General features: G+C 26.9%; 2 protein-coding genes across 2 annotated transcripts; both read right to left on the bottom strand.

Moving 5' to 3' along the window:
* Positions 1–11,297: 11,297 nt before the first annotated feature.
* LOC105629208 (carboxyvinyl-carboxyphosphonate phosphorylmutase, chloroplastic) lies at positions 11,298–14,232 on the bottom strand. Its single transcript, XM_089725938.1, is given in 6 exon segments — positions 11,298–11,646; positions 12,462–12,646; positions 12,742–12,974; positions 13,482–13,596; positions 13,644–13,909; positions 13,912–14,232. Coding segments are annotated over 6 exon segments (1,233 nt in total). The 5' UTR covers positions 13,997–14,232.
* A 2,766-nt stretch (positions 14,233–16,998) lies between these two features.
* LOC105629209 (uncharacterized) lies at positions 16,999–18,940 on the bottom strand. The gene is made up of 2 exons (XM_012210753.4): positions 18,542–18,940; positions 16,999–18,107 (listed from the first exon to the last, which is right to left on the bottom strand). The coding sequence occupies exons 1-2, from the start codon at positions 18,717–18,719 to the stop codon at positions 17,197–17,199; spliced, it is 1,089 nt and encodes a 362-aa protein (XP_012066143.1). The 5' UTR covers positions 18,720–18,940; the 3' UTR covers positions 16,999–17,196.
* Positions 18,941–23,856: the final 4,916 nt, after the last annotated feature.

Here is a 23,856-nt window from a genome sequence, read left to right as displayed (position 1 = left end):
TTTATTTTATTCCAAAGTTCAATATTAGAATAATTTCAGAATTTTTTTTTCGATTTTATTCGCGTCAATAAACAATTTAAAATGCTTCCACTTCCTAAAATTATTCCTTTAATTTATTATATATATTTTTTCTTTAAAAATAAAAACATAACATCACCAATAATAAGGTTTGGTGTCATTTTTAATTCGGTATTTATAATAAAATTAAAAAAATTTAAAAGACAAATATATATATCTCTTTCATGACCTATCTTTGATTAGTGAATGATAACTATAAAGTAAGATCGATTTATTTACTAATTAAGTCAATTTTTTCCTTTTTAAATCTATGATTAGAAATATTATTAAGTTGATTTCTTTATATCGACTAATATATTTTTTGAGGTCGTTCTGAAAATATGCTCACTCATGTTAATGTTTTTTTATATACTAATTAAAAGAACTTAATATAGTGGAATTTATAAAAAGTGAAAAACAATGAATCCATCATGTAGTCACATGTTTGCCGGGCTGGACATAATTTGGTCAAACCAATTAAAACAATTCAAATCAAATTAAACGGTTTGATTTAATTTAGTTTACCGTTTAAACTATTACATTTGATTCTATATAAAAAGAATTGAAGAAGTTTTGGTTTTATTCTAAAACTAAAGAAAAACTGAAAAATCAATTCAATTCAATTATTTTCTATGATTTACAATAATTATTTCGACTTTCGAGCAATAAAATAAAATGACTGAGATCTATTATTTTTTAACTAAAGGTTTTGAATTCGAATCTTAGATATGAACTTTTCTTAAACATTCGAGAGTAAGTATTTTATCTCTTTATGAATCTGTTTGGCGCCATTTAGATTAATTCAATTTGTCAACTTTTATTGTTAAAAAAAAAAAAAAAAAAAAAAAAAAAAGTTTCCAATCGAACTCATGGAATGTACGACCGCACATGTCTGGCCTTCCAATGCAAAATATATATATATAAAAGTCCAAACATCACGACAGTGGCATGGGACCAACATATATGGATATAAAATAATGGCCACTAAAAAACCTTGGCCCCTTTCCAGCTAAAAGCATCAAACGATTATCAACTTCCTTTTTTATTTTTAATTCATTTCACATCAATTATAATAAATAAATAAATATTAAATATGCATTTATATTGGTAGATAAGAGTAGTATCATATCATAACACGTCTACTAATATTTAATATTTCTGCCATCTCATTTATTTTTTTTAAAGAAAAAAAAAAAACCAATACTACATTGGAAATAATTATTAGTGAGTAATTATGAGATTTACAAATTTAGTCACATCTGTAACCTACTTGATAGCTAACAGCTCGACATAAAAGTAAAAGTGTAAAACCCAGACAATAGGAATTATTTCACAAGCTTTGAGGGTAACTTTTTGCATGCGTGAACTAAAAATGTAAATTACAATAGTGAAATTATTCCAAGCATATGAGCATTTTAAACACAAACACAATATAAGAGTTTGCTTGCTTCAATTTAATTTTGATTTTATTTTTTTTTTCTATTTTCAAATTAAAATTCTCAAGTTGATCTCAATCTAAGTCTTTTTTTATTTGATATATATATATATATATATATATATATATATATATATATATATAATTTTGAGTTAATTTTTTAATCTTTTGACTTTTTAAAAATAGAAATAGTGTTTGAGATCAAACTTCTTGAGTTGATTCCAGTCTAAGTCCTTTTTAATTTGATTTGATGTGAATGGGATCGGTATCTAGGTCTAATTAATTTGCTAAAATTATTAATAGAAGTTCATTATCCCCTAGCATGTGATTTATAATTTTATTATATATATATATATATATATATATACCAATTTAATTCTAATTTGATTTTTCTTTTCTATTTTTTGACTGTTTATTTTTTTGAAATAGGAAACCAATTTCAGATTAAAATTCTCCAGTTGATGCCAGTTTAAGTCTTTTTTTTTTTAAATTAATTTTAATGTGAATCAGATTAATGGCTAGATCTAATTAATTTGCTAAAAATTATTAATAGAACAACATTATCTCTATTATAACATTTATAAAATCTAGATATATTTGTAGGTTATACATACACATCAGTCACTTAATTGATATAACATCGTGTGCTTTTATTAGATTGGCAATACAATTTTAAAGCGTTGTTCGACAAGAAGTATTGTTTAATATTTTAATTGGGTCAAAATATTATTTTAATTAATTTTATCATTCGGTAATATAATATATATTATAATATTTAGATTTTGAGACAATGTTCATAAAATATTATTTTTATTAACATTTAACGTTTTATAATTTTGTTATGACACCTGTACTTATCACTTGTCTTTACTTTGTTTACCGTTTTCATACTTTTTTTGTCATTTGATATTAAACAGCTCACCAAACAATAATTTATACCGAACACTTTTATTCTAAAATGTTATATAAGCAGCTAACCACTAACAGCTAACCACTAATTAAACAGCCGACAGCTATTAAAACAAATAACAGCCAAGTCGGAAAATTGATTGTTTTGGTAGCTATTAGTTATTGGCTGTTTTAGCAGCGTTTTGAGTAATAGCGTTTAGCTATTAGCTGTTTGAGTTGAGTAGTTTTCATAAAATGTAAAAGCTAAACGAGTTAGTTATTTATAAAACATTTTTTTTTAATTTCTAAAAATTAATTCAAATGCTATGTTACTTAATATTATAAAAATTAATATTTAGCATTTTGATATCTCAAAATACTAAAAACTGTTGATGAACACCGCCCTTATCTCACTGTTGGAAAGTCAAATTAAAGAAATAGAGCAATTTATTTACGTAGGGGATATAATTATAAATTGTAATATTAGAATTAATTAAAAAAATATTTTATTTTTGAAAACTTAAAATTAGAAATGTAAATATTCTTTAACACACAAATTTTGTAAAGAATAAAGTTCTTAGATTCCTAATTTCTATGTGCACCTAATCAAATCACAATGACGTCATCCTATGGTATTTACTTCCATCACTTTATTACATATAGTATCATCTATGATTAGACTCGTTAATTATTTTATATATTTTCTCCTTTGAAAATTAAAATAGCGCTTGAGTTGAACTCAATCAACAATTATTATTATTATTATTATTATTATTATAAAATAAGCTCAACATTTCATATAATCAGTGAATGAATATAATAAACGAATAAAGATTTTATCACAAATATTTTTTTATAATATTATCTATCCATGATGAATGAGGAAATATAAAATTATTTAATTATGTTTTTTTTATTTACAAGAAATCACTAAAGTTGAGTATACGAAATTTTGTTTATGCAAAGGGGAATATGATAGAATTAGTTTTTATTAGTTAATGTTGTTTTGAAAGCAGGGGTAATCCCTAACTTACTTCAGAAGAAATTTCCTAACCTTAAGAAATGCAAATTAAAGACCAAGAAAAATACTTTATATTATTTGACATTATTCTAGAAATAGAATTTGTCCTTTTAACTTATTCCAAAAGAAATTTCCTCACCTAAATATAAATTACAAATGCATATTAAATTCCAATAATTGCGGCTCGCATGCAATTGGCTTCTACATTACTCTCTATGAATCAAATTTGATAACCGTGCAAATATTGACAAACGACGGGTAGGTGTAGTTGGGAAATTGAAATTCAAATTCCCAATTTTTTAATTATTAATTTTTATTGGTCTTTTTTAATTGATTCTTGTTAGTAATTTATTGTTTAATACAAATTTTTTATTATATATTTGTTACCATTAAATTATTAAGTTAAAAACAATAATAATAACAATCACAATAATTTAATAATAATAACAACGACGATAACGACAATGATGATGATGATAATAATATCAATCAGGTGTTTGATTCAGGGAGAGAGCCGGACTTTAAAATTAAAAGAAAATTTTTAAAATTAAAGGGGGCTAAATCAAGAAAAAAATTTTTTTACACTATTTACAGATAAAATTTTGAAATATTTTTTTAGGTTGGGGGTTCGGGGTCCCCCATAATTCCCCTCCCTTTACCCCTGATTTAATTGACTTTCTCATTTATGTGGAGAAAATGTGAGGTTTCAAGTTTCAAATCTCTGGATCATACTAGTTTTCACTAATTTAATAAATAAAGGAAAAAAAATTATCTCTTATTATATAGCTCATAATGTTCTATTGGCGTGATTACATGATATTTATTTTAATTAGTCATTTTCTTATAGCACCTATAGTTTTTTAATAAAATATTGACTCAAACAAAGGGGAAAAAGGGCAACTTTGAGATAATAAAGGATGTTTGTTAAAAAGAAGAAGAGTAAGAAAAATTAAGGGTTAGACCAAGTAAACCAGTACCGCACGTACTAAATTGAAGTAAGAAAAAATTTCACTCTTTTGCAAAGAATGTTTAAGAGAATTATGGAGTTTAAGGACTCTGGGCTCCCAGTCCTCCCCTCTGCTACTTGTGTGAAAGATCAAATAGTCAAATATTATAGAGTATTCAATAATAAAAAAATGATATTTTTTGAACAAAAATAGTCAAACATCAGAGCCTTCACAGTAATGTCTTCAAATAGTAGGGATGGAGTAGTAATTGCAGTCAACATAAAGGACTTTGTAGTAATTGGCCATATATTTTTCAACTGTCAATTTCGTGATCACCAAAATTTGGAACACTTCACGTGTTTAAGTCTATAACATTTATATTAATTGATAAAAAAATTAATTTACGCGTTGATAAGCTCATCCTAATAATTAGCTTGCGTGTCTTAAATTAAAGTTAATTCAAGTTTTGTTACGTGTTTAATGTGTTGATTTGAGCTGATTGGCATTAACTGAGACAGATGTTAGGTAGTTATCCACTAAATGCATTAGTTTTGCAGAGCTTTGGTCCTATCCATACACTGTTTTTATTGCGTGAATATGTGCAATTTCGCTTGACACAAAAATCCAACCAACTTAGAAAAATATTATCTGAAATTGGTCTCACTTGCATATAATTTTTTTTAGTGTTTTATAAAAAATTAACTCATATAACGTTTAGTTTTTAACATTTTATAAAAAGCAAATCAAATACCTAATCACTAAACAGTACTAAAATCGCTAAGCTACCAAAACAATTAATTTTACTGAATAGACAAAAAAAATTAAGAAAAAGAGGAAAAACCAAAGGAAATAGAGATCAAAATTTACGATGGATGAATGGGAGGGAGATTAGAATAAGTTTTTTTTTTTAGTTTTTTAATTTAGTAATTAGCATAATCTTTAATTGCATTAGAATAATAAAAATAGTATTTGCTCATCGAGCATTAAGAAGTAATAATTAAGCAATTGGCTAATAGGCGAACGGTATCTCATAATGCATGATGTCAAGATTCCTTGCTTAAATGATTTCATTTGTACCAAAACAAAATTAAAAACTAACTAAATAATTTTAAATGACACACAATAAAATTAAGGTCGGCAATTTTAACTTTTAAGTACGTAAATATTTGTATGGATTTAAAAATAATAAATGACACAATAAATTTACGGATTTTAAAAATTAATTTCCACGTTTAGGAGCCATTTTGAATATTTTTTTTTATTTAAATTTTCAAGTATCGTTTTGGTTGTCCAGTCCGACTGAACTGCAGGACAGAAAAATACCATTTTAAAACTCCATTGCTAAATCTAAGAAATCCGATGCTAAAATGAGATTAGCAATCGATTGCTTCCCTTGCTAAACTAGGCTTTAAACATATGAGTATCGAAAAGAAGTGAGTTTTTATGTCGTGACATTGCAATTTGGATAGGTTGTTCGAGATAAACACTGATATTATCATCCACACATAGATTCCACTTATCCTAAAGTGGCTTTTCCTATCAATAAGTTGAATTTCAATTTTTTTTTTCAAATCAAATTTAACGGCTTTACTTATTTATTTATATCTTTATTTCGGAGTCTTTATAAAAATTTATTTGCAATAATCTTAGTTGAGTATCGAAAGAGAAACTGTAACTTAGAGATGTATTATCAAAAGACTTCGCTCTAATTTCTACGATCAAGAAGATTGATTCTCTTAGTGATACAAAAAAAAAAAAAAAAAAATTTAATCTAACAAGATAGCGATTAAAAATTAATATTAAATACTTGAATTTTAAAATTAGTTTGAAATGTTCTGCAAATTCGATATTTGAATTGACATTTGTAACTTTGCCAACTATAAGGGATAAATATAAACACCAAGACATGACATGATATCTCAAAACGGCCTTTTCTTGTCCATGAGTTCAATTTTAATATTTTTAGCAAATCCAATTCAATCAACTCAATCATAGCTTGATTTAATTGATTTCAGTATTCAGAGATTGAGTGTTTGAGGGGAGACTTCGACTTTGACTTTACTTTTATATTTAGAGATGCATTATAAATAAACTTGGATAATATTAAACTAGAAGAAGGCTCCTAACATAATCATTATAATGGTAGATGATAGTAATAAATAGAAATGATATTTTTGTCCTATTAAAAATTTTTGCTCTAACGGTACCCTTTATAAATTATATTTTGTATGTTATTAATATATTAAATTATCATTTTTTTTTTAGTATTGGGAGAGGATTTAAACCTGAATCTTAGCTGGATCGTATATGCACTTATCACTAGACTATGTGTTGATCTGTTATTAAATTATCGTGTTGTAGTAATGGTGATGGTATTAATTTATTTTAATTAATAAGAATTCAATTAATAATGTCTAGACATTAGTTAAAATTTATAATTCAAACAATTTAAATACCGTATCTTACCATAGATGATTCTATTCAACAAAATTTTACAAGTCCAATAATTTAAAATGGATAATAATAAATAAGTATTATTTAATTATTTAATATAAAATATAATATTAATTTTTTATTGTTAAATATCAATTCCACAAAACTTAGAAAAATAAAGAAAAAAATTAAAAATTCCTATACTAATCTATATTAATCCAAAATAAAAAATATTTTAGTTTAATTTAAATTATATAACTTAAATAGATTAAAAAAAATAGAAAGTGGCATATATGTATTTACAGACAAGAATTTTACAGATAAGTTCAAAAATTTTGAAACTATCTATTTATATAAAGAATTTTTTAAAAAATTATATCCATTTATAGAAAATAATTTTTTTAAAAAAATCCAATTTGTTTTTAAAAATAAAAATATATCCAAGTAAAATATAAAAAATAAATAAAGAACGAAATATATAGATAAATATGGATATTTTACAGACAAGTTCAAAAATTTGAAAGTGGTACATATCTATTTACAGAAACGATTTTGTTTTTTCAAAATATGTCCAATTAAAAGATAAAAAAATAAAGGAAAGAAATATATTAATTTCTATAAATAAATATGAGTACTTTAAAGATCCACAAATATTCAAAATTTGAAAGTAATATATATTTATTTAGAAAATAATTTAAAATATATATATATATATATTTGTGTGATTAAAAAAAAAACAAATAGAGAAAAGAAATCAAAATAATTTTTTTAAATATATATATATATATATATATATATATATATTTGTGTGATTAAAAAAAAAAAATAGAGAAAAGAAATAAAAATTTTTAAAATTTCTAAAAACAGAAAAATAGAATATTGAAAAGGAGAGCATCACATCAATATTTTTAAAATAATTTTTCTTCAGGATTATATATAGATTTAGATTCTTAAGTTTCTAAAATATCTACATCTATCTATTTATAATTCTACAATAGGGAATGAGTAGGGAACATTGAAATTGTAAAAAAATACTCCCATTAAATTTATATATTCATATAAATATTATTAAATATCATTAAAGATTTTAATTTGATTGGTAAAATAAAGGTAATTTAATTTTTTTTTAGTCATTAATTTTTTATTTAGATCAAATTCTATTCAATAAAATAAGAAATTATATTATATAACATATAAGGTATATATTAAATATGAAATACCATTTGGTTACAGCTTTCTTGTAATTCAAACCGATAGTTTTGAAACTGAAACTATATAACATAATATTAAATAACATATGTAATGTATATATTAGATATGGTAATATACACACATTATATGGTAACATAATATAATATAATAATATTATTTGATGGATGCTAATGAGTTATATATTAAATAAGGTAAAAATGTAATATCTTTAAAGATTTTTTTTTTTTAGAATAAACATAAAACTATACAATAAAAAAGTGCAGCTATATCAGCCTACACTAATGGGAACAAACAAACTGGAATTCACAAAGTGCAGCTATATCTTTAAGGATTTTAATATGTTGAAAGAAATTTTTTTCTAAAAAAAGTAAATATAAAGTTAATTCTGCATACATTTTACCAAAAAGTACAAAGAAATAAAAAAAATATATCAAAATTGTAAACAGCGATATAAAATAATGATTAATAGATTAATTATTATAATAGCTATTTATCTATAATATATAATAGCTATAATATAAATTGAAAATTTAATCAGCGAATCAAGCTAATCCTAACTTTATGAAAATTTATTATTATTATTTTTTATTATTTCATAAACTATTTTTTTTCTATTTTATGAATACTTTTAGATTTTTACTAAAATAAACTGTTTATAATATTATAATTTATAATAAAATTAATAGAAATTAAATTAAATTACATTTATTTACAACAACTAAAAGTAAACGAATACACAAAACATACAATACATCCGAAAAAACTAGCTAATTTTAAATGTTAAATATCATATTTGAATTGGCATTTCTAATTTTAATGATTGTTAATTATCGGAATTGAGAGTATTTGAGAATTGGTCTTTGTTTGGAGTAAATTTGAGATATATATATATATATATATATATATATATATATATATATATATATATATATATATATATATATATATATATATATATATATATATTGGAGTCAAGATAAATTCTATTAGGATAAGAATTATGAGAATCATGTATAATCTGTTAGTTAGAGTTTATTTAGGAACATAAAATCTTTTAATATATTTATATATATTGATCTTTTATATATTTTATTATTGTATATTATGAATGATTATTGGTTTAAATTCTTAAATGTAACCGTTTGCTAACATTAACCTGATTGATGTAAATGAGGCTTAAACTTGTGAGTATGAAAGGGTTTAGTTACAGTGGAGTAGCAATTCGGCCATATTAGCAATCACGCGTGATCCCAATTGTCTCAAGCTGGTTTACAATATTCTTAGTTTGCATATTCGATGGAAGATCATGACTTTGAAGTCGCATTGAGTATTGAAGGGGAGATTATGACACTGAGCTTCTTTCTAAATTAAGACATCCACTATCGATAGACTTGACTTCTTTGAATTGTTTTTGAGTATTGAAGGGGAAATTATGATATTGAATTCGCATTTTGAATATTGAAGGGGAGATTATGACTTTAAATTCATTTTTACATTTAGAGATGCACTATAATTAGACTTAGGTCTGCTTGACTTTGAATTTTTTTTTTTTTTTTTTTTTTTGAGTATAGGAGGGGGAGATTATAATATTGAGTTCGTTTTTTGAGTATTGAAGGAGAGATTACTGCTTGTTTTGTATAGATGAACAGAAAATGTGGCATTCCTTCATAAATGAATTTTAAATAAAATTCAAGTTGTAAATGAATTTTCATGTTTAGAATAAATTCAAAATTGAAAACTCGCTTGCTTTTATTTTCTAAAATATCATTCACATAATAAATTTAGAAGCTAAAATAATGGACAGTTTTGTTATAAAATTTTGAATTATTTCATTTTGCGGAATTCATTTGAAAATTTCACTTTTTTTTTTTTTTTTTAAATTTGGTTTATTTATATTGAAATCCTTTGCGTTCAATTTATAGACTTTAAATTTCATTTTTTTTCATATCAAACATAAAAATTAAGGTTTATAATTATGAATTCCATAAAATTTTATGGAATTCATTTATTGTAAATTATGGTTATGATTTTAAGTTTATTTTTAAATTTAGAGGTGCACTGTCCTCTACTTAACTGAGGTCTAGTTGGATACCAATTGAGAGTTAATATTAAATACTTGAGTTCTCAAAAAGTAGTAAAGTGTTGTGTAAACATAATATTTTCTTTTTAATTCGTTGGGAGACCCAAAATAATGTGATGAGCTACACAATCAAGTGTAGTATGATTGATCTTTTCATTTATGTAGAAAGTTGAAAGTCTTAACTTCGAAACCTCTCCACAGCAAAATGTCTAACCATTTTAACGAGTGAAAGAGTAGACCCATAAGATCAAGATCTAGCGACCACAAGCCCAGTATTATCAACTATGGGCCTAAATTGTAGTGACCTCCAGAATCCAGGACTTGAAGCGGCTTTTCCAACTTGTGTTCCGGGGCAGGACTCTTCCTTCATGCAACGACATCATTTTGTTTTCTGTTACAGTACACACATCAAACGACCGTTTTCTTTTACAAACTTACAGACGTCTTTAAGGACAAGATCTTCGATTATTATTCCTAAAGCTTCTCCTTTTTTTATCAAATTATTTATCAATTTAATTAACAATGGTTTTCTTAATGAGTGTTTATTGATTGGTCCCAAAATTATTTGTTTTTTTTTGTAATTATTTAATTTTATTTATTAAAACTAAAAAATAAATAACATTAATTTATAGCATGTAAAACTAAAAATTAATGTGCAAAAGTTAATTTTCAAATAACTTTTATTTAATTTTTGCTCACAAAATCATTTCAGGAATACAAAATTGGTTCAGAACCAGGAAGAAGCCCCCATTTTTACCAACTACACTAATTATGTTGGGTGGTATTAACTAAATTAATACTAATAACAATGTACTTCCATTTGATTACTGTTCAATTGCATAAAATTATGCAAATTAATAAGTATTAACAGTTGAATTATATATATCTATATATATATATATACACACCCTCGCTGCTCAGTATTCACCTGATGAAGAACAAGAGAAATCCTCTCTACTTCGGGTTGAGGTGTCAAAACAGTATTTGTTTAGTGGCTAGCTAGATTTTCATCCACCATGTATTCTAGCACTTTTTTAATGCTCGAACATGCTCGGGCAGAGCCATCTAGCATTTCTCCTCCATTTTTATATTGAAAGAGCGCGCCAATTTATACAACAACGTTAACTCATTGGCAAGAAATGCACATTAGTTCCAACTTTCGAGATTCTAACTGACACTAACAGTGTTCGGGATGAACGATATTCAATATTTGCTTTTCTCTTATCATCTCTTCATTGCAATGCCATTCTTGAAATTTGAATACCGAGCTTCAAGATCAAACTAAGAATTCCAAATTGAGCAGTTCGTTAAATTCCTCAAAGTAGCCAATTTCTGGAGGTTATCTCTATTAGTTCTCTTCTCCTTCAGAATTTTGAGCACATCAACCAAAACACGGGCTGACGCGTATAGGGAAGTAAGTGGATGCACAATCAAATGAAATCCCATCGCCTTTAGCTCCTCTGGTGTGCGTAATGGTGTGACTCCTCCTTCGATCATGTTACAAACCCTGTATCCTTTTGTTCTTTTGCCAATCTCTTTGAGCTCATCGTCACTCCTTGGTACTTCATCCTGCCTGCGTAGTTAAATCTAAATTCGATAATCCAGGTGACAAAATCTCTCATTTATAGACATTAGAAGGAGAATTAAGATTAAAGAGAAACCAGATACCAATGTAATGAGATCAGATTAGTAATTTAGTAATGAGCACAAACTTAACCTAAGTCTCTGACCCCAATTTATTACCCAAAAGCTGCAGAATGTCTGTAAGTTTGGGTTATATTATACTACAAAATATTGGGTAGTATATTGGGCTGTCCAAATATTTTATCAAAATAAAATCACTGAAAGATATATATGAGCTTAACCACTTAAGTTCATCAATCTAAAAACCTTTCTTCCTCATGGGATTTTCCCATCAGATGACTGCTATTAGTCTGTGAGGTAGGTTTTTAGAAAGTACTTGGGTTAGACGCAGATAATGATCCAGGTTATTGACAGTCACTCACACATGCAAGCAAACTTGCCCAATCAAAAGTATTTGGAACAAATTAAAGGCCTTGTCCCTTGGAACATGATAAGATAGGCCAAATCATTATTGGAACAGAAACAACTGAAATTTTAAGACCAACCTTCTCCAATGAGAAAAAAAAAAGTCATCCGTGTATATGCAGATTGTGACAAGCTACCCAATATGAAATTTATTTTACCACAAAGGAAATAAAGAATTTCTATCTAAAAATGCAGGAAACAAATTAACAATTCTGTCATGTTAACTGGAATTGTCCATGATGTGGAGAGCAAACGGAAGTCCAAACACCTTCCAGATAAGTACAAAAATAAACCAAACTGAATACCACATCCTGTCGACAAAGTGAACCAAAATGTTACATAATATATACCTCCATGTAGAGATTGGCCCTTGAAATGGCAACTGAAAGGTCATTTTTTGCTGATGTTGCACGTGCATCAGTCCTAGCAACAAGGAAGAAGTCAGAATCCCCAAAAACATCCCTTGCAGAAGCTATTTTTGCAGCATGTTCCTGATGGGACCACGCGTACCATCCAACCCCGAATTAGTATGATATTGTCCGCTTTGGGCCAACCCCTCACGGATTTGTTTTTGGGCACCACACAAATCGTGACCTCCCCTCAGGGATAATCTGCCCACCATTATATTTTGATTCCACTTCTCCTCTTTATCCGATGTGGGACTTGGGAGGATATCCCAACAAACCTCCCCTCCAACCAAGGACCACACAAATCGTGACCTCCCCTCAGGGATAATCTGCCCACCATCTTGTACCGCCGCTACAACTTTGCGGGATACGCCGCCCGACCTCCTCTTGTCGGGAAGACTTTCGACACAAGGCACCACTTGCAGATCTTCTTCTGGTCTTGGTCCTGTTGTTACAACGTCACACCGAGATTTTCTCACATCTGTGCAGTTCACACCCGCTTCGAACCAGGGCTCTGATACCACTTTGATGGGACCGCGCGTACCATCCAACCCCGAATTAGTATGATATTGTCCGCTTTGGACCAAGCCCTCACGGATTTGTTTTTGGGCACCTCCCAAAAGGCCTCATACTAATAGGTTGGATTTGAACCATTATATTTTGGTTCCACTTCTTCTCTTTATCCGATGTGGGACTTGGGAGGATATCCCAACAGTTCCTGCAGGTATAACCTGAAATATAAAGAAAATAGTGGAGAAAAGGAAAAAAAACAAGAAGAACAAATTCTTAAAATAATAAATTTTGAGTTGACAAGAAACAGCTTATCTAATCATCAGATGTCAAAGAGATCAAATATAGGATATTTATATCCAAAAGTTTCTAACTTTTTAAAAGTACTTGGTTAATCTCCATCTATAGCTAACTAAAAGTATTTTATGAAATAAACAAGTACCTGTTTGCCGCGCATATGCCCTGAAAATGCAAAAATGAAGATAGACAGTAAGTACCAAACCTAGCATCTTAAACATAAAACATCTAGAATCCATTCTCTTCTTAACCATTCCAATCTAACATGAATCAAAACAACGAATAAACAGTCTTCTTAAGCAATTACCAACACAATTGAATTAAAAAAGGAAAAAGAACCTGAAGCCGACAAACAGAGCAGAAGAGCTAACGTGAGTAATCCAACGTCAGGTTTGCCGAGGAGAGAAGCAGAGACAGCATATCCGGATATGAAACCCGCGGTGAAACCTGTATTTTGAACAATGGCCGCGGAAAGTGTGTTGTAGCAACCTGGCATCAGCATTATCCCTTGATCTTCAATTAGACGGTGTACACGTGTATGCATTTTCACCATTGGATAAGCTGATTTAAACTCCGTCTATTGGAGTTTGATCGGAATGTGGAGGAGCTGGGGAAGCATGGTGTCGCAGCTCTGGCTACCACCAGCAATGGCATTGTCATTGACAGAGAGAGGATGCGTACGTGTGGTGATTGGTGACAGTTACGATTTCGTGCTTCAGCTTTCAAACAAGCAAGAGTGTCGAGGCACGTGTGGACCACTGTACAGCAATCCAAACTACTGGGTTGGGCTGACTTTGGCAGTCAAAACTTAAAAGGCCCACATAAAGGTCCGTTGGTTAATAAAAACAAGGGCAGTACCATATAATCCCTAAATTTTAATTGTATGAATAACTTGGTCCTTTTAGCAGACTCATTGTAAAGAAAAGTTTATCTTCAACTTCATTTAAAAAAAAAAAAAAAAAAAACATTGCTATTAATATAATTTTCGATAGAGGGTCAAGATTTTTAGCCGTTTTAGGCTTTTTTTGGGCAACAACTTGCAAATTATGAAAAATGATGGCATCCTTAACTTTTATTTAAAATACTTTATCACCAAACACTATAAAAATTACTTATATTTAAATAATTTACTCAAGATAATAATTAATTTAAATATATAAATTAAAATAAAATAAATTAAAAATATCGGAATATGAAATGAAGGGTTAAAGATAAAAAAAAAAAAAATCAAGTTATGAGGGTTAAAAAATAAAATTTGGTGTTCACAAAACCAAAGAAGGAGGAAAATTTTATTGGTGTATTAATGTATTTAACGTTTGATTTGGTTATTTGTGTAGTTTTATTAGTGTTTCTGTTTAATTTTTTTTTTAGCTGGTGTAGTAATGAATTTTTTTTAATTTTAAATTATTTACTCTCAAGAAACACTTTAAGTTTCTTAAAAATATTATATATATAAGTTATATTGCTATATTCTTATGTATTTTTGACAAAAGTGTATTGGTTCCTCCTTTTAAATATATTATTCATTCTTTCTTAAAACTTCAGAATTTTATGCATTTCAACTATTTACACTACTAGGGCAAGTAGTTTTTACTCAAATCTCTTTTTTATCTCATTTTTTAAAGATTATTTAACATGTGTTTGCAGTCGTAAATTATCAAATATAAGTGAAAAATACGATATAATTCAAATTTTGAATATAAATAGAGATGATTGAAAAAAAAAAAGTGAGGGTATCATGATTGTGGGATGTGTCTTTCAACAATAGTAGATATTTTATGAATATAGGGCATTGCTGGATGAAAAGGTTAAGTATAACATTTTACATTTTTATTATTTGCATAACCAATTAAAAATAATGCTATCATTTTAAATATTTAAGTAATCATTTTTAATATTTATTATTATAGGGAAATTATATGCTAATCACTTTAGGACTTAGTTCTTTCTGTTTAATGATGTAAAATCATTTTACATAAACTATCGGTTTTAATTTAGCTGCAAATTAATTTTTTTTTTCGAATATTTGTACTAATAGTTCAATTCTTTTTTATTTTTTTTTAAAAAAGCCCAAAACTAAAGTTTATATAACGGAAAAAATAAATATTGTAACTTTAAACTTTTTAGATGAAAAATTAAGGATAAAAGAAATTAATATTGGATAAACTTTTTAATTTTAACATTTAAATATCTTTAAATTTTAAACCCGCATATTGAAGGGTAAATATAAAAATTAATGTTGAATTTAATATTAAAAGCTTTCATTATAGAAATTAATTTTTAAAGAAACTAATTGGAATTAAAATTTAATTTCGACAAAATTTAAAACATACTATGCTAGTTATTATTAAAAGTAAAGTGGACTTGTAAACAATTTAAAATGAATTAAATATTTGATTTAATTTGCCATGAAAAATAATTGGACAAATAAGTTTAAGTGAGGAACAATAAGTTTATTACTTACTAATTCAACAAATCTTCTTATAACAGGAAGATTTATCTCCATCAATGTCTATCTTCAAATACAAAAATTTAATATTTGTTTCTTTTAGTTTTATTATTATAAATAATATATAATTCTTTTAATTTGTTAAATAATATTGTTTCTTATCCAATTGAGTATTGATAAGTCTTGATTTTATTATTTATAAATTATATTTCTCAAAAAAAAAATCTTTTTATAACAAGAAGAATCATCCACCACGAAAGTATTGTTATTATTTTGTTTTAATAAATTAAAAATTATGATTAATATTGCTGAACAAATTTCACTTACAAGTTAGAATTGACAGATTACCAAGGCTTTTTTATTCCATTCATTTCCCCAAAATAATTGACAACAGCAAAGAAAATAATATGATTATAAAAAATTTCTTCCCTACACCCAATTTATGAGTGGTCTCATACGTAAAGCCAATCAAAAAAAGATTTAAAAAAAAATTTATTGTTTTGTCTTTTTTTTTTTTCAATGCATGATCAGAAATATACTTGTTTAAACTAAGATACCGTTTGTAATTGGTTTGGTGTATAGGTTGACTCATACACCCGAATGTATATAAGTCTTTTCCATGATTATAATCTCAGTCCACAAAAATAGAAAAATTGAAATGAATTAAGGAAGAAGAAGAAAAAGGGTGTGTGAACTGAAAGAGATACCCATCAAATAAATTTTAACTTTTCCATTTCCAATATAACTAGGTTTGCTATTGTAGGTGATCATAAAAATACACAGGAACCAATTTTTGATATCAAAGAATTTAATTAATTATTCTTGAAAGAAAGATGGATCTGAATTTTTACTGAGTAGGATACCTTTTGTCTGTTATTACACTATAATCATATATTTATTCAATATTATATTTATTTTCCAAAATATAAATACATATATACCAATACCATGTATCATATCATATAACATTACAAAAAAGAAAGAAGAAAAGATATATAGAGAGAGAATAATATATGTGTTATATATTAAAGAAACTTTGACATATATTTTCTTGTAATTCAGTGCATTGATTGAAATAGGACAAACAGAAAGCTCTGATACTGACAAAATCTTATATGCTTCACATCCCTAACCTAGAAAATAATTAAGGATGTCTCTTGAAACTCACATGAATGTCTAAATCATATGTTTGATTCAGGCACAATATATAAGGTTGAGAAAAAAAAATATTTATAGAATTTTCAGAGAAATTAATAAATTAATATGACATCTGAACTACTGCTACTTCATTTGCATGCCATCAACATTTTTCACAAGATGATGAAATAAAAGTGAAGCTAAAACTACCATATGTTTGTACTAACTATAAAGAAAATAAAGAAAAAAAAGAAGTCCCTTTTTAATTTGGTGATCAAGAAGATATACCCACACCAAGAAAATCTATGAAAGGAACCTCCTTATTATGTCTGATAGATTCTTCTCCTCGTTCTTCCGCCTGACTGCTCATCATTCTCATATTATTCTTCAATGTAAATGATGATGAATTACCGGAATAGCTCATCATTTCTTTCTTCGAAATTCCATTGTTAATATCTTCATCTTCATCTCCAATTTTTAGATACCCAAATGGACTTGGAACAATTCTTCTGTAACTCGGAATCCCAAAAAAAGTACGGCAATTGTTTCTATAAATAGTAGAGCTTTCACTAGGGTAATTAAATCTAGAAGAACTGAAGCAATAATCTCTTTTTTCTTTTCTTGGTAATGGCAAATGATGATCAAGAACTACAGAAGGTGAAGAGTTATTTGATGGGGCAAAAATCCAAGAAGGTGAAGAATTATTTGATGGGGCAAAAATCCAAGAAGGTGAAGAACTAGTAGCAGTGGAAGAAGGGATAACTGAGAATAATCTATCTGTACTTGGGTTTTGAAATTCTAAGATTTTACTATTTTCAAATCCAATTCTTGAACTAAAAAGATGATGTTCTTGATGAGATCTTGCTTTTCTTGGATTATTGAAGTGATGATGATCATTAGGTTTTGTAGATTTGGAGTCATGACTGATTATAAGGTTTTCTTGATGATGGTAACTTCTTTTCCCACTTATCTTGGCTTGTTCTCTTTGTTTTCTTGCCATTATTACATGCCAGTGGTTCTTCACAGCATTATCAGTTCTTCCTGGAAATAATCTTGCTATTAAAGCCCACTTGTTTCCATGAATTCTATGAGCTGCTAATAATCTTTCCTCTTCTTCTTCACTAAATGGTCTTCTGTTTATTCTAGGGTCTAGTTGATTAAACCACCTCAATCTACAGCTCTTCCCTACAGAAAACAAAAAAGAAGAAAAAAATTGATGAAACAAAAGTAACTATCAACTTAACAATCAAGTGTCTATCTTACTTTATACAAGCTAAACTATTCAAACTTTAATAATTTCCTTTATTTAAAAAAAAAATCTAAGAAATTAATTAATCTAAAATCCATTTAAGCTGTATATAAAATTGAAAGATCCTTCTAATAAATCTAATAAAATAAAAAAATAAATTTATGCAGATGTATTTATAAACCCTAACAGCTTCCATCATCTTTAAAATTTTCAGATTTCAAAAAAACTAAAGTAACAAAATCTAAGAATTAATTAATTAAAATCCATTTAAGCAATAAGCGGAAGGAAAGAAACAAATAATTGAGGCAAATCTATATATAGATAGAAAGATCATAATAAACCTAATTAAGAAAATAAATAAAAAAAAAACCTGATCTTCCTTGTAGCTTCTCAGCAATAGAATTCCAATTTTGTGCACCATATTGTTCCACTAATTGCCTGAGTTTTTCATCCTCAGCAGGTCTCCAGTGGCCTCTAGGACAAGAAGCTGCACTATTTTTAGCATCATCGCTAGAATTTGAAGCTCCAGGAGGTTCTTGATGATCCATAAGACCAAGACCAAGACTATCTAGCAAGCACAACCTAATTAACAAGCTTTGAACAAAATCTTTATCAGCAAATACGTCTGAGATAATTCCAAAAGAAGATATATATGAGCACAAGAAATGAAAGAAACTAATTAACAGAGGTAATAAGAAAGTGGGGTTGGTTTAGTTGTTGATGGCAAGTCACTTTTGTTGGTTTTACACGACACATTTAGCCTTTAGAGACAGCTATAACTAGCCACCATTATATAAATATTGTATATAAATTGTAAAATTACTACTGTAGAGAGAATGACCATTTCTTGTTATGCTATTTTTTCTTGATCAAACCTTAATTATTATTATAACACAACTATTTTATTTCTTCCTTTTTGTTCTGGTGTTAGCTTTCTCTATCTCATAATCTATCTCACCATTTTCAGCCACGGTACTACGTTAAATCACAAAAAAGAAAAGAAAAGAAAAACTAGGGACCTTAAGTACTATTTATTGTTATTAATTAAAAGAGACAGTTCTCCAATTGCAAAGACTGCTTTCCTAAAACCTATGATCAGGAAGTTAATCAAGCAATTATTAAGGTGGAAAGAAATTATTTTGGTCTAATAATATATACTAATTATTATTTAATAAAAAATAAAAAAGATTGATCAATATCTATGTCTTGATTTTGGTATACCATTGATTGATATATATATATATATATATATAATATGAATTTTGGGGTAGCTGAGCTGAGGCTATATTGGTCATGGCTGACCAAACAAGCAATGCTGATAAGAACCCTAAATTGCATGCATTTGGTAAAAAGAAAAGGTCAATATCAATCCAAATTAATGTGGCATTAATTGAAGGCTACTGTATATAGCATTTCTTGATTCTCTCTGGAGCAGTTTTGAAATGGTGGGGTGAAAATATATCAGATAGAGATAAATAAGACTGCATAATTTGGTGTCAAAGCAAGTTGGCAAATTCAATTAAAGTTGTTATGCCCTAATTTGGTGATAATATCTTGTTATAATTGATAAGCTCTGAAAGCATCCACATGCACCTGATTTCTGTTCATTATTAGAAGAATTTTTGTTTCAGAATTATTTGGTACCATTAATGCAACTGCTTTATGATTATTATTTTTTTATGACTGAGATTCTCTCGATCTCTCTTGATTGTTTTTGGATCACCATATTTGAAATTCTAGATTATAGACCCTGTTATCAACTGTGAGCATATAAATATGATATGATTGGTTTTCTTTGAGTCTTGTAGAAGATATGAGAAATAGAAGGTTTGAAGTTCCAGTTTTCTCTACCACAAAAATTATAATCAAATATTTTCCCGCTTTGTTGGGTCTAGGGACGGAAGCAAATAGTGTCCAAAGGGGCCCTGGCCCCCAATATAAAAACAATTTTCAATTTGTAGAGTTAAAAAAATAAAAAAAATAAAAATTTTAGTTTGATCCCCTCATTAATCAAAATTATTGTTTGATGCCCTAATTCTTTGCGCTAGGTCGGTCCCTGATTAGCCTCATATATATATATATATAAATATTATTTTCATACTAGAAAAATGAAAAACAAATTAAAGATTTTAGCCCTTGCATATGTAAATAAGGCCTTGGAAAGGGAAAAAGAAAAAAGAAAAAAAGAACTTTCACTGATGAACAATATTTTTCTTTTTATCTTTGTTTTAACTCATTACAAAAAAAAAAAAATAAAATCCCTTTTAATGCTATACATTTCACATTCAGATAATTTTTAAAACATAAAAATTTGAATTCATAAAATTTTGATAATTAAAAATATTTATTGAACAAGCATTCAATATCATAATCCAAATGCTTTGCTATAATTTTTATTATTGTGGGTAAGTATAATAGTACAATTTATTAGAATTGTTAGAGGATAAAAGATTAAGAGAAAAGTAGATAAATGTCGGGCTCATGACTGTCTCCTATAGGTAGTATTAATCTACATCTATGCATATAAAATTATGGTAGACTAGCTAGGCTATGTGGCAAATCTTTGATCAATTTAAGAATAAATCATTTGGTGAAAATCTGAATCAAACAAACACACTGGAATAAATGCATTGTTTGAAAAACATTGAAAAGGGAATTAAGAAATGGTAGTTGCAGAATAAAGACATGATGACAGTTTATCAGCTTAATTAATGATTTTACTATTAGCTAGCTAGCCAGCTAGGTTTATATAAAAAGCAAATTAATTAATAAAACAACATTAATATCTAATAATATGATGATTGAGATGATAAGCAGTTTCAATTCTTGTAAAAATGGAAGCACAAAACTAATCTCAATGAAACACAATCACAGAAACGGTCACACTTTCTGATTCTTTAAAAAAAAAAAAAAGACTTTAATAACTAAAATAACTAAAATTTGAATTTGAAACTTGGAGCTGAGAGTTTTATTTATGATATATTCGGTAAAATTAGTTATTTTTATAGTTGTTGACTGTTTTAATAGCGTTTTATAAAATGTTAAAAGAGATTAATTTTTATAAAACGTGACATTAACATCTAAAAGTTTATTCAAATATTGTATTACCGAATATTATAAAAAAAAATAGCTTTTAGACCGATAAAAAAGCTAAAAAATATTTTAAAAAGTTGTTACTGAATGCAATTCTAATATAAGTCTCAGCCCGAACATGAAGACACATATTTAAAAAATAAAAAATGAAGGGTTAATCGATGAAATGCCGTGTAAGAACAGCATAAAGAAAAGAAAAGTATGGGTAAACCGTCTGGCTTTTCCTATACTTGCATTAATTCTATTCCATGCAGATGGCAAGTCAAATACAAAAAGGTTGAAAAATTATATAATTAATTAATTAATTTAATTAAGCACCACTAATCATTTTTTTAATTAATTAGTTTTCTTAACTGATTGAGATTTTATACCCCACGAAATCAAACACCTGAAAGCCCATCCATTAACGTCATAGGCTTATAACAAGAAAACTCTATATGAAGAATTGGTGGGTATAAAATCAGTATCTAATTAGAATTGGTGGATGTGCCTATCAGATTTATTCTTTTTTCTTTTTGTAACTTTTTATCATTTTAAATTTAATTTGTTATTTAAGCTTAACAGAAATTAGTTGATGAAGTACACTGCATGATTTGATTTGTTCAAAGACAATCTCATTAATTAGGTTTGATTTTTTTTTTAATTTCTTTTTTGATGGATTAGACTACGCATCTATATATCTTGTGTGTGTGTGTGTGTATATATATATATACTATAACTACCTTCAGAATTATTTCATTCATTTTTACAAAAATAGTTTAGTCGGTCCATAAATAATTTTTTTATTTAAACCGCCAGTATCCGAACACATTACTAGAGATTTCCTAATCCTGCTTAAGTTAAGCGATCCATAAATAATTTGATTATTTTTCTTGTTAGGTTTAATTTTTTTTTACGTATATATTTATGTGCATAATATTATAACAAGATAGAAAACTTACTCTCATTCCACCTAAAACCAATTATTAAAAAATAAATCAAAAACTGTTTTTGCATCATTTATTGATATTATATGAATGCACTTATACATAATTGGTTATTTACCTATGAGTTTTAATAATTTGAAATACGACATGATCTTATTATAATATAAGGTTCTTGTAAAAATTCCTTTGTGGTCTGATGGATGATCGATCCTATCGCAGCTGTTATTTATTTATTCATTTTAAAAATTCTTAGGTATGAAATTGAAAATAGCAAATTATAAACATGCTTGCATATTGGATTTGTACAGTTTCAATTAAGGTATAACTAACTTAATTAGGTCAGTCAATCAAAATTCAATGTGAGAATTCCAACAAATTGTTGTGACAAAAAAAAAAAATAACAAGAGAAAAAATTGAAAGAAAATTATATATCTAATTATTGATATTTTTTTTCAGAAAAGAATAAAAGAAAAAAAAAAAAAAAAAAAAAAAAAAAAGAAAGAGACTGAAAGGGTAGAAGAAAATAAAATTTTGGTAGCTAGCTGGGTAGCATGGTCATAAAAGTACAACAGCAGATTAAGATAAACTATGTAAATTAAAGCGGCTAGCTGATTAATTAAGGGTGATAAGTTTATTAAGTAATAAACAAAGAATGGATGTGACAGTGGCCGAGCTGAGGTGATACCTCAAATTTAAGAATGACTACCAATTCTTACTCATGCTGTTTGTTAGCCACCCAAAATATAGAAAGAAAGAAAACGGAAACTTCTACGTGTCACACAATTATTTGTTGGATTCTATTTCTATATATATATATATATTTGTTTCTATATATATATATATATATATTTGTTTCTTCACATTTCAAGGAAATGGATTAAGGTTATGTTAGTAATTAACTTTTTAAATATCTTTTAATATAATGTTAAACGTTATTTTTAAGGTGTTCAATCACATAGCTTTTAAACTATTTTTAAAAGTTAAGATAGTATTTTATAAAAGATTAACTCATATAATATTTAGTTTTTACAGCTCATTTTCATTTGGAAATCCAAAATTTTATATTTGGAATAAAAAAACATGAATTTAAATTTTATTAATTGAATTCTATGGAATTGGATAAGTTTAGTTGGAATTCTATTAAAATTATTGGAATTTGTAAATGAATTTTATATATTAACTCACTAATTTTTTTATTGACTAAACTGCCTTTACCTCAAATATCCAAAACTCTTACCATCGTATACTCACCGGCTCATCTCCTAAAATTTTTTGTTAATTAATTAATAATATTATTAATAACCTTGATAATTAATTATGTTATTAAATATATTATCTTTATTAATGACTCCGTAAATTATGAACACATTCACTATCATCATGCTGTACTATAAACTGCGCACTAACATTTTTGTTAATATATATATATATATATATATATATATATATATATATATATATATATATATATATCTTGATGCACTTTATTACTTCTCTTGTTGTTTTATGGATTATTAATTTATTTAATTTATTCTGGAAAGATCTTGATTTTTGTACTTTTTTGTGCTAATATTATTACTATATATAAAATAAAAGTGGTTATTTATTTTTTTTCCTTCTTATTATATATCTCTGTAATTATATATATATAGTTTTAGATTTTCTA

This window comes from Jatropha curcas, chromosome 9 (genome assembly GCF_041381405.1).
Source record: "Jatropha curcas cultivar XTBG-Jc1 chromosome 9, XTBG_Jcur_1.0, whole genome shotgun sequence".
Classification (NCBI taxonomy): Eukaryota; Viridiplantae; Streptophyta; class Magnoliopsida; order Malpighiales; family Euphorbiaceae; genus Jatropha; species Jatropha curcas.
Note: the sequence above shows the minus strand (reverse complement) of the source record. Positions and strands in the feature narration are given on the sequence as shown.

Bases quoted from the DNA above. Each gene is read 5' to 3' on its own strand.
- LOC105629209 (XM_012210753.4), bottom strand. From the start codon at position 18,719: ATGGATCATCAAGAACCTCCTGGAGCTTCAAATTCTAGCGATGATGCT. The intron at 18,108-18,541 runs GTTTTTTTTTTA...TGTTTTCTGTAG, and splicing joins GAAGCTACAAGGAAGATCAG to GGAAGAGCTGTAGATTGAGG.